This window comes from Lucilia sericata, unplaced genomic scaffold, assembly GCF_015586225.1.
Source record: "Lucilia sericata isolate MDLA Ls3-8-SP2 unplaced genomic scaffold, ASM1558622v1 Contig000067F_arrow, whole genome shotgun sequence".
In the NCBI taxonomy this organism is placed as follows: Eukaryota; Metazoa; Arthropoda; class Insecta; order Diptera; family Calliphoridae; genus Lucilia; species Lucilia sericata.
In genome coordinates, this window is record NW_023994101.1 from 796,485 (window position 1) to 808,597 (window position 12,113).

General features: G+C 28.3%; 1 protein-coding gene across 2 annotated transcripts in view; it reads right to left on the reverse strand.

The window, feature by feature from the left end:
* The window catches only part of LOC119616323 (protein madd-4), a 123,605-nt gene that overhangs the window by 95,880 nt on the left and 15,612 nt on the right, over positions 1-12,113 (reverse strand). The window contains exon 1 of one of the 2 annotated variants that reach the window (XM_037972680.1): positions 8,893-9,158. The exons of the other annotated variant lie outside the window; for it this stretch is intronic. Within the exon in view, the coding sequence (XP_037828608.1) occupies positions 8,893-8,900 (8 nt within the window). The 5' untranslated portion in view covers positions 8,901-9,158. Of the gene's footprint in view, positions 1-8,892; positions 9,159-12,113 lie in introns of those variants that run through there. 2 annotated transcript variants of the gene reach the window in all.

A 12,113-nucleotide genomic window follows, 5' to 3' on the forward strand; every position in this document is an offset into this window, starting at 1 on the left:
CTTCTATAAAACTAAATTTTTTCGATTTTTGTTGACATACTGGAACATTTAACATAATTATGAGCTCAAAAGCCCTATTCAGGGGGTATTTGCGACCTGTAGAGTAGGCACAAGCTTTCATGGTCACACACACAGACGGACAGAAAGGCAGACAGACAGACAGACAGACAGACAGACAGACAGACAGACAGACAGACAGACAGACAGATAGACTGACAGACAGATATTCAGACATACAGACAAACGGACGGACAGACAAACTTTATATAAACACGGACGGACAGACGGACATAGCTAAATCTACTCAGAAAGTGAGTCGATTGGTATACTTTAAGGTGGGTATAGGACCAATATTGTTGAGTGTTTCAAACATCAGCACAAACGCATAATACCATCCCCACTATAGTGGTAAAGGATATAACAAACGCAATTTGTATGCATTTATGAGACGTTATAATAGCGCCAAGACAACTTTATTGAGAAAATGTTGTATTTATGCCACCTGAAAGTCCATTCTCATAATTTTAAAATAAATTCTTAACATCTGACATATCTTCCTGCTTCTTTGAGATATCTTCACCTTAAGTATGTGTTAAATAAAATAAAAATTATTTAACAAAACTTTATAAAAATCATTTCCTTAACATTTCCTTTAAGCTGGAAAAGCAAAAAAAAAGAACCTAAGTTTATAAGTCTATTAAGTTTTGATTGACTTACGGTTTATATAATTCAAGTCAGTTATAGTTAATAGTCTACACTTCCTGCCATCACTATTATCGCAACAGATTAAATAAAAGATACAAATATACGCACTTAACTATATTGTTGTTGTTTTTTTTTTTTTGTGAGGAAATAAAACACAACGAACTGCTAACAGGATGAAAAAAGTATGTGAAAAAGAAACAAAAAAACAAAGGTGTAAAATTCTTAGTGTCAGGTGTAAAAAACATAAAAAACGACTTGCTTTAAAAAGGATATAAAAAGGTATGTATATAATGAAATAGAATATAACAAATATACAGCAACACACGTTCTAGTTTAGGAATTGAAGACACAACATCGATAATATAATCTTGTCCACACTTTTAGCAAAAAATATACACAAAAAGACACACGCACACTCAACACATATGGAAAAAGAAAAAAAAAAAAAAAAAACACTTACAAAATAGAACAATTGTGAGAAAAATAAATGAAAAAACAAAATTTTAAGAAAAACTTTCTATACAGAATTTTGAAAAAAAAAAAAAAATTGCAATAGCAAATGCTGCTTGTTACACATTGTTAAACACAAAATATATGAATTTATAGAATAAAATACACACGCTCTAATACTTATTTATATGAATGAAAGAAGAAAGAATGAATGAATGTGTGAGTATAAAATGTTGCTACTTTTAACAGGATATTCAATGTTGTATGACACTCTAGAGAGCATAGAATTATAAACTCATACTTTAAGTAAAAATGTTGCCAAAGAAATGCACAACAGCACTGCAGCAGTAGGGCCGAGAACTAGAGCTTTATTGGTGGCAAGTAAGTTTTACAGCTGTAGAGTTGTTGTGCAAGTTGCAAACACCAGGTTGTTATTGCTTATATATATATACATATATACACAGGATGCCAGCTACCGGCACTTGGCTAATGTGACACAACGTAAAAAAAAACTTGAACAAAAACTTTTTCTCAAACATACATGTGCTTATGGTGGCATGCCACATACAAACATTCCTTTAAAAAAGTATATGTATAATAAATACATCTTTATTGTAAGACTTGTTTTTATAAAGAAATACCATGGCATGCTTCTTGTTCTTCAGCAACTTCCTTTTTATATTTTTACATTTTTTTTCTTAAGACGTTCTTACATATATGTTTTTGTTTCTTTGCTTTTTTATTTAGAAATTTTTCTATACATAACTTTTGTTGCAACAAAAGGAAATATTGTAGACTGTTGGAGTTCTAGTTGTAAAAAGAAGTGGAAAAATATTAAGCAAAAAAATTTTCAAAAATATGTATGTTGTTTCGTTTTCAATGGAACTTGATCCTTAACTTAAAAATAAATCTATGAATAGGTATAAATGAACGAAGAAAAAAAAAAATTGCAACACATATTTTTTCGGCCTCAACATAGAAACTTGCAGCAACTTAAAATATTTACAGATGGAGCAAACTGAAATGAAAAAATTTAAGTATAAAAAAGTCTCTGAAAACTGAAAAACATTTTTTCATACTCATACTTTGGAAACTAATTTTTACTTCAAATTTAAAACTTTTTAGTCCTCTAATTTGTATAAGAAGGACTTGTCGCTTAGTCCGGGTTATAAAAAGTTCTACTCCTCTTGGGTTAGATTCTAGTTAACTAGATCTGCCGATTTTTGTAAAATATTTGAACTCTACCCTTATTAGCTTTTTTAGATGGATATCACAAAAAATATTATGACAAAAAAACTGGATTAAATCAAAATAGAACTCATTTTGAGTTAGTAGTGCTTAGAGATATCTCAAAATATTTTGCTCTGTCATCTAGCTACTAGAATTAAGACCAAATATTAACCCCAAAACACCTTGTTACGGAACTAGTTCAGTGTAAATTTTCCTCTCTCTAAGTTTCAATTCTCAAATGTTGATTCTTTGATTCCTTCTCTTGATCAGTCCAATCAATTATTATCGAAGTACATATTCAAATTCTGCCTTTTGGTACACTTTAGATAACCTGGTTCAGTTCAGCTGCAGACCAAGAAAACTAAAAATGTCCAGGAAAAACTTGTGAATAACTTACACAACAACTTACTTTTCAACGACTACTGCATACAGTCTGCATTACTTTGAAGTACTCTAATAATGAGTTATTTATATAATTATAAACATACATTTGATAGCGTTGTGAGTACGATAGGCTATTAACGAACACCAGAACCAGTTTTGTTCAGTATTAGCAATTGTACGTAAAACAAAACAACAGACTAACTTCCTACTCTTATTGACTTATTTAAGTACTTATTTGTATGCTAAAATACCCATAAATAAGAGGTAAAAGACGTTTTAATACCTTTTTAACTCATTACTTTTCACTACAAGTTTTTGCTGTGTAATTTACCTTCATCGATCCACAATAATATTGAAAGAAAAAAAGTAACTGAGAATATGTGTTGATTTCCAAGATAGATGGATGGATGACTGAAGGAATGAATCGTTGGCTAGCATGAATACAAGTGAACAAGTGTCTGCACGTAGAAAAATTTGTTAAAAATTCTTTTTTTATCCACAATTTCCTTGTCTTTTGTCATTTTCTTACATTATTTTCTTATTATTCACCTGAAAATGAAAAGAAATCCATAACAGAAAAAAAGACAGAATTTCTTATAAAATTCCTTTAGCTTTTATGTTGCAATACTTATAATACATTGTTGCAATATAATACATGTACGATATGCAGTAAAGGAGCATAAAACATATACTCTACTCTTCATTCTTCGAGATCATAATAAAAAAAGTTCAATTGTCAATTTTGTTGGCAATTTCCTTGTAGTTGTTTATTTTAAAAAACATTTTTTTCTTTATATTTACCAAACTGTTTTATTGGCATTTTCTAGGACTAGAGCCAGTGATGGGCAACATAAAAAAGTAATTAGTATTACAGAGAGGATTTCTTTCTGAGGGTTTTATAAAGAGGTATTAGTTTAGTTATTAAATTTGAAAGGAGGTTGTATATATACATCGAATCCGAAGAAATATACCTAGGCCTCTATTGGGCCTGTTGTGCGCTCCTTAACCAGTGCCTCAAGTGGGAATCGAACCCAACACTTCCGGTTTACCAGATTAGAATACTAACCACTAACATATCGGAGGCCACACGTACCGGAGGCCATGTATGAATAAGTTTAGAACATCACTTGATTTTATTGCTTAAGCACCTGTAAGCATAATTTAACAAACACCCTTGACTGCTACTAAGCCATAGCAATTGCTTAGTACATGTTTATATATTTCTTATTTCTAAGATGATTTCATTTGTAAGAGAAATTCTATCCCTTAAGCATTCCTAGAAGCAATAGAATTTAAATCTAAAACTGCCATTGACATCAATTAAAGAAAAGGAATAAATGATAGAATGTTAAATGTAAAAAGACCTTTTTTAATTTTTAATTATTACTACGACATTAACATGTTTGATTTTATTTCTAGTACTATTTTATTATTGGAATTTTCTTTTATACTACCTTATACTATATATTTTTTTTGAGCAAAAAATCCAGTAATATAACTGCAATTTTGAGATAAATTGCAAATTAAATTTTCATAAGCAAGAACATTTTTTTCAATAAATGTTAAGATGAGTAAGCAATATCATTTAAATTTTCATCAATACTTTTTGCTATCAATTGCTTTTATTACAAATGCAAAACACCATTTGCTAGAGAAATATATTGATTGAAATTTGAAATAACTCAAGAAAACAACTAAGACAACAGACGAAATAAAAGGGTCTCAAACAATGTGAGCCAAAGACTTTCAAGGAATATTAATAATAATCGGCCTTTAATGAGCTTTATCATTTGAATCAGAGCTAGGTAAAGAGCACTCTCCCGTGCTTAGTTGTCTTTTACTCTCACACATACATACAATCAGTTATAGAGCTCTTTTGCTGTTAGAACTGAACTAGGGCTTAAGATTAAAATGGTCTAAAATAATCTCTGCTGAATACAAATGTTTGCTGACATTTTAAACTGAAAATTTGAACTATTTGTCCATCCGTCCGCAATTTCAAATAGCAATAAAATGCAATAAGAAAGAGGGCCCTCGAAAACTGAAATTTATAGTTGTTTTAGGGCAATTATAGCTGACTAAAGAGTATTTCATGAAAATAAATGGACCAGTTATTTCTCATTTCAAATTTACTCTTTAGATTTTATCACTGCAAAATAAGTTATACTTTAGATAAAATAGACTAAACTTTACTTGTTCAATTCTAACAATTTTAACTTAAATAATTGAAAACCAGATAGACAGATAAAAGTTTCCTTAACAAATCAAAATTATTTTAAAACATTATTTATTTAAACAATTCTTGTCTAATACAAGCAAAATAGTAAGTAGAAAAACTGTGCTTTTTTAAAAGAACAGTTTAAAATTTCCTATTTTCTTTTAACCCTCATGCTTGTTTTACAATTTTAAAGTTCTTTTTTTACTTATATATTTTGATTTCTACTAATCTGGTATAAAAAATCTCAACAAATCTAAAGTTTAAAATAAGAAAAAAAGTTAAACGATTACTGACAATGGATAAAGTTCTTTTTCATTTAGAATAGATATTGGTGGTGGTGGTAGTTGTTGAACTTTTCGTTGCTTTTTTGTTCCTTTTCATGGAACTTAAGCATCGTTAATGTTTTACAAAAGACTGAGTAAAGATAGTTGCTTAAAAATACTAGAATAAAAGAAATTCAGCACAAGATTTAAAAAATAAATAAAAAGACAAGATTCTTATAGTTTGGTTCTTATTCGTGTAATACTGAGCAATTTCTATATATGTATGTACATATGCTTGGTTTTACTAGAGTTCAATATATAGTATTTTTAGCAGGAAATCAGTTGCATGAATACGCTTATAATTGAGGACTTACACTTTAGTATGGTTTTGCAACAACTTAAACTCTAAACTAAAGCATCATATCAAACTACAAGAAAATTCGCAAATGAACTTAGAAATTTTATCCAAAAAATAGCAAATGAATCTGTTGACATTTTAATACAAAAAACACTCAAAACTTTCTTTTTAAATGTTTTTATTTAGTTTTTTTTTTATCTTCCACATAGATAAAATAAAAGTTTAAAGGACAATTTACATGTACGCATGTTAATGGACCACGAGTACAAATGGTCACATGTGTTTTGTTCTCTAGATATAGAGGGAAAGAAAAAAATCGTCAATAATCCTTTAAATTGTCTTTTAAGAAACTTGTTTTATTGAAAAACAATTTGAAATTTATTTTCATGCGAGAAAATTGATTGTTTGCGAGGAGTACTGGAACATGATGGAAATAGAGTAAAACAAAAAGAATATATTTGGTGACAACATCGATAAAATGAACTTTAAGAATATTTAAATATAGAAATTTGCAAGATCCATACATTTGGAAGGAATTTAAAACAGTGATAGGCTAAAATCTCTCTTATAAACTTTTATGCACTCTTGCTTTTACACATAACTATGTTTACTGCCACTTAAGGGTGTTCTCAGAGCTAATTTTTACTATCTCTGATCTATAGCAGAGTTACTTTCAGAGCTCTCTAATGAGCTTTCATGCTCTCTTTAGAGTTAATTTATCATTCTATATCGATCACTGATCTAAAGCAAGCATTGGTAAAGTATGAGCAATTTACTCTTCCAACAGCTTTGTTTATGTACATGTGGTGTGTTTGCCTACCACTAATCTTAAGCATTTTTCATATGATGTTATCTTATAGAGAGCAATTTGGTCGGTTTCGTGATCGAATGAGCTTTTGTAATGAAGAGAACTTTAGAGAAAGCTTTTAAGAAAGCTACAAATTCTATAAATTGGACCATTTCAGAGGTCAAGGAACTATGTTTATTAATATGATTAATTTGTACAAATGAAAGAAAAGAAAAAAAAAAACACTCAGTTAGTTTAAAATTTTCCTTATTACAAAATACTACCACACATACTTAAAAGTTTATTAGTGTTTATATTATTTTTTCAATTTCCCAAAATCCTTTATGCACGTGGAGTAAGGATTGAAATGTGTGCAAGTACAGCAACAAAAACTATGCCAAAAAATTTAATATTAATTTACAAAAACAAACAACGAAACTGTATGCATGTTTATAACTATATTTATAGTTTATATATTCTGCTATAGCAGGTATTGCTAAAGATTTTCTTCATAAAACTATTTCATAATAGAAAGCTTACAAAAGCAATGAATTCATGAATGCTTGAATATTTTCTATAGCCTGCATACATCTGCCCAATTTGGTCTTTGTGTTCAAAAAACTTGCCATCATTTCGTATAACTCTCAAAGTTTAACGATTTATTATATATATGTACATATATGTTTGAAAATCTCTCTATAAAAAGCTGGCTGTATATATTTCTATAACAAATATATAAAACTAAAGGTAAATAAAAGTTGTGTGTGAAAAAACTAAAACTAGAAATTAAATTTTTAACTTAACTATACATATAGTATTGAAACTGGATTCAGGGTTACAATCAAACAGACGTTTGTGTTCTAAGGGAGTTTGTAAAGTTTTTCAATTAAATTCGTTTGCTATGGAAGGTATGAGAATATATTTTGTTGGTTAGTCATACATCTATAAGGAGTATAGTCTATATCAGAAAATTATAAATTGAGACTATTTTTGAAATGATTTGCTACAATTTTAGTAACGTGAAAGGGCCACGAAAAGCTCTCTCTATTTATGAGGGAATTTCAGATCAAATTAGTGAGCTTTTGGTGAAAATCTTGTGAGTGTATGTACAATATTTTATTTACAGAATACTATTCTTAGGTAATTATTGAATGTCTTAGATATCTAACGGTCTTGTATATTGTGTTTTTAATAAAATCAATATGTATATCAATGGAAAGCTATTTCTAGAGCCTTTGTAATGTACAAAAGGAAATTTGAAATTTTTTTGAACGTTTGAATACTTTACCGATTTTTTTCATTGATTTTTGGCAGTACTTTATTTTGATTACGATTAAAGTCACATTCTTTAGAATTTGTTTGTCCGTCTGTTTCTTGGAAACAATTTTCTGATAGTTCCTGATATCTTCCGAGTTCAAATATATTTGAAATTAGCATAGATGATCCATTAATATAGAAAATATGATAAAAGTTCTCAAATATTTGTTCATATAATTTTGGATATAACTCAGACGGAATTTTCTGTATTAAATATAATATGTATATCAAAAGTAAGATATTCCAGATACCTTTCATTTGAAATACATATTTGTTATTTGAAATACTTGAAAACTTTCCAATTATGTACTTGTATTTATTATACCCTATTTGCGCTATTGTTTGTAACGCACAATAATATTGGTCCTATACCCACCTTAAAGTAAATCAACCGGCTTAGAATAATTTTCTATGTCGATTATCCGTCCGTCCGTCTGTCTGTCCATCTGACCGTCCGTCCTTGTAAACCTTGCGACCTGCAGCGATTTTGATGATAATTAAATGAAATTTGGTACATGATCTTCTATTGTACTAGAGACGAAGTCTATTGAAAATGGTTATCATCGGTCCATTATTTCACTGAACCCCCCGAATAGGGCTCTTAAGTTCATAATTATGTGTAATATACTCGTATTTCGACAAAAAGCTGCAAAACCTAGTGTGATGCTAGACTTGATTATCCTGATGAATTTTGTTATGATAGGGCCTCTTTTGAAAACTAAATCCAATTTTATTTTTATAACTGGCGTAGGGTATTATAAGGTCGACTTCGCCCGATTATAATTTCTTACTTGTTGCCCTTTGTATTTTATTCCAATCTTCATGTCAACAAAATACCACATATATTAGTTTTACTATTCAACTAAACTTTTCAAAACTAATTCTATAATATTTCTATATTAATCTATTAAAACTAGAAAAAAAACTTCCGGTTTTTCAACAAAATTAAATTATTCAGAAAAATAATTAAAAAAGGAAACTTTTCCAAAAAAAAAAAAAAAAAAATATTTTTCTCCCCATATTGGGGGAAAATAAAATAAACAAAATTTTTGTTAGTTTAATGGAATTGCTAATAAATATTTAATGATTTCCTGTCATTAAAATTTTAAACAAACTTTTTGCAGTTAAAAAATATATTGTACCTTTAGAAATTTTAAAAATTTATAAAAAACAAACTTACTTTAACATGAGTTCAGCTGTATACTAGAAGTATGTCCTTCTTATATAAGCATGAGATAATCCTTTTTTATATTTATTTTGTTGGCAGAATAATCCTTATAAAGCAACGACAATATATTTTTTGATGATGTTATTGTTGTTGTTGTTATAATTTTTATTTTTTTACATCATCATATTTCTTGTGGTGAAATATATATTTTTTTTGGGAAGGAGTGGGGAGTTGTTGGTTTTAAAAATTATGACTTTTTATTCCTTTTTATTTTGTTTTGCTGGTATTTAAAATTTTTGTTATTGCACTTTTTATTTCTTAAAGATTTTTGTTGTTATACACTTGCACTTAGATTTTTTTGTAGTCCTTATTTGGCAAAAAAAGCTAAAAAAATGCTCTAGAGAGGAAGTTGTATATGCGGCAATAAAAATTCTTATTTTTTTACATTTTCCTTTTATATTTATATTTAGGTTAGAAAATAAAACAAACTTTTTTTAATAGCAAAAAACAAATATTTTTATGTAGGCAAATATATAAAGGATTTTGTTTAAATTTTTGGTTTTTTAGAATTTACTTAATAACAATTTAAAGCCTTTTTGTTGGCTTTATTTACTTAGGTTAAGGTTTTATAAATTTGTGTTGATTGCTGTGTAAGCAGCAGACTTGTTTGAACACATTAATTATTATTTAGTATTTGTTGTTTAAATTCCACTGTTTTATTTTAATAAAAATTTGTGCTAAATTTTAAATTATAGCATTTATTTTTCAAGCATTTTAGATTTTTTCAATTTCTGGCTTAATAAATTATTTATTATTATTTTTTTCAAATTTCTTTTAAATAATTAAAATTTTACCGGTTTTTAGACGTAAGACATGTTAACTCGTTAAACATCACTTAAAAACTAACGTTTCTTGCTCACGCACTTTCGTACAAAGCTCTCCTCACACATATAGCACGACTAGGGCATAAAAGACACGAACCCCAAGAAAAAACAACGATTGCAATTACGGCTCTTTTAAAAATAATGAGAAAAAGAGCCTAAACTTCTTAACACACTAACAAATACACCACTTTTACCGTTGTTATATGCTAGTTCAACAAAATCCTTTAAACGGAAGGAAGTGGTAAAGAAATTCACCTCTCTTTGTATATACAAAAGTATAAGTGAGTATTTGTGTTTGTTTTACGTTGTGTATTTTTGTTTTCTAGAGAATTTAAACGAGCGTGTTGTATTCTGTAGCGTTTAGCTGCATTAACGGCACAACAAAGACTGACTAAACAAGTTGAGTTTATGATTAAAGTCACAAGAATCAATGCAGCAGCAGCAACAGCAGCATCATCATAAAGTGGTGAGTAACATGTTGTGTTATGGGAAAATATTTCTGCAACATGTTGCTAGACATTCATTGTGTTCATATGTATTCATACATGTTGACAGTTGCTTTTTGTTGCTGGCGTCTTAATTTAGATTTAAATGTTTTATTATTTTTGACGAGTTTTTCTTTCCACTTTTGATTTTCTTAATACAATAGCGGTGGTCTTTATAAGCCTATTAAACCAACACATTTATTTGGAATAAAAAAAAAAAAAAATCAAAAAATCATTTGCTTAACTTATTTTCAATTTATCATAAAAAACAAAAAATATTCAAAAAACAATAACAACAAAATAAAATTAAAACTTGAAGACAAAAACTAGTAAAGCAGCTTACAAGTGACAAAAAAAGTTGGAAATTATCTTAAACCATAAAACAAACAATCAATAAAAAATTCATTTGAAAAACTTACAAAAGTAAACATTTGACCATCAGTGTTACAAAAAATATGCATTTTGGACCAACAAGTGTAAAACTTTTTTTAAGTAGGAGTTTTTAGTATTTAAAATAATTTTGTTTTAAACAATAGCTTCATAGAAAAAAAACTAATAAATTAACATTTAGTCAATAACAATTTGTCTTCTTTTAAGCTAAAAAGAAAGCGCATTTTTGGGGGAATAATACAAATCTAACAATTGCTAATGATTTAAACTATTGTTTAACTAATGACTGTGTGAAATCTTACAATAAGCTGAAACAATAAAAAAAATCCATTTTATAACAATTATAAAATGTTAGGCATTTTATTAATTCATTTATAATCTACCTTAAACATTTAAAAATATTTTAAAAAAATCATACATATTTAAATAATTTAGAGCATGATTTGGTTATGATCGAAAAAAATCACACTTTCTATGGGGGGTTTTCAGATTTTATGACTTGCACTTAAAATTTTCTTTCAGACAAACAAAATTTTTTTTCACATGAGTTTGAAATAATAACAACTCTATTAAAAAGATCAAAGTATTATGATTCAGTATTCATAAAGCAAATAGGAAAATCGTGACTATTTGGTATAAAATGTATAAAAAGAAATGCATTTAATGGTAAAATTTAGACAAAACGTGAATAAAGTTTGAACCATTTCTTTAACGAGACCTTTTAGTCATCTCTTAATTATGATTTTAATATATCATGACTCATTTAGCTTAACCAATAATTTCAAATTCAACTGCCAACTAATTTTATATAATGTGGTATATTATAAAGTTATCAAAATATTTTTTAATAATTAAAGCTGTTACATTTTATATTAAAATTAGTTAATTTTACTTCTATCGTTTTATATATAAACTCCTTAATATAAGAACATTTTCATTTAGATCTGTTGTCCTTTATGCTGTCTTTTTTTTTCTTATCAAACACTACTGTTTCCACATAAAGTCTAGACAATACTCTGTTGGCTACAGAAGCCTTTAGCGCCGCCAAACAGTTGGGGGCATAAATAAGTCTTTGAAAGTAAAAAGTGCGTAAGCATTAACTCATTATCAAAGACAATAAAACAAAAGGGTTAATTTTTATGTACTTCCTTTTAAATATTCGTTTATAGCAACTTTTATGATTGTGTTGTTAGCTGTTTTCAGAATTATGCATTTTTTCAAGAGTTGACTTAAAGTTACATCACAACCGAAGAAACATACCTAAGTCTGCATAGGTGTCTCTGCTGCTAATCGAACTCACAATTTCCGGTCTAACAGACTGATAAAGTTGTTAGATGGGATTAATACCTCAATACACAGCCAACAAAAAACTACACTACTAAGATGGCTGTTTTATGGTCTTCAGCGGCCCGCAGACGACAGGTACTCGTTGCTGCAGATAAGAAGGTACTCTGGACAAAGTCAAAGACTCCTG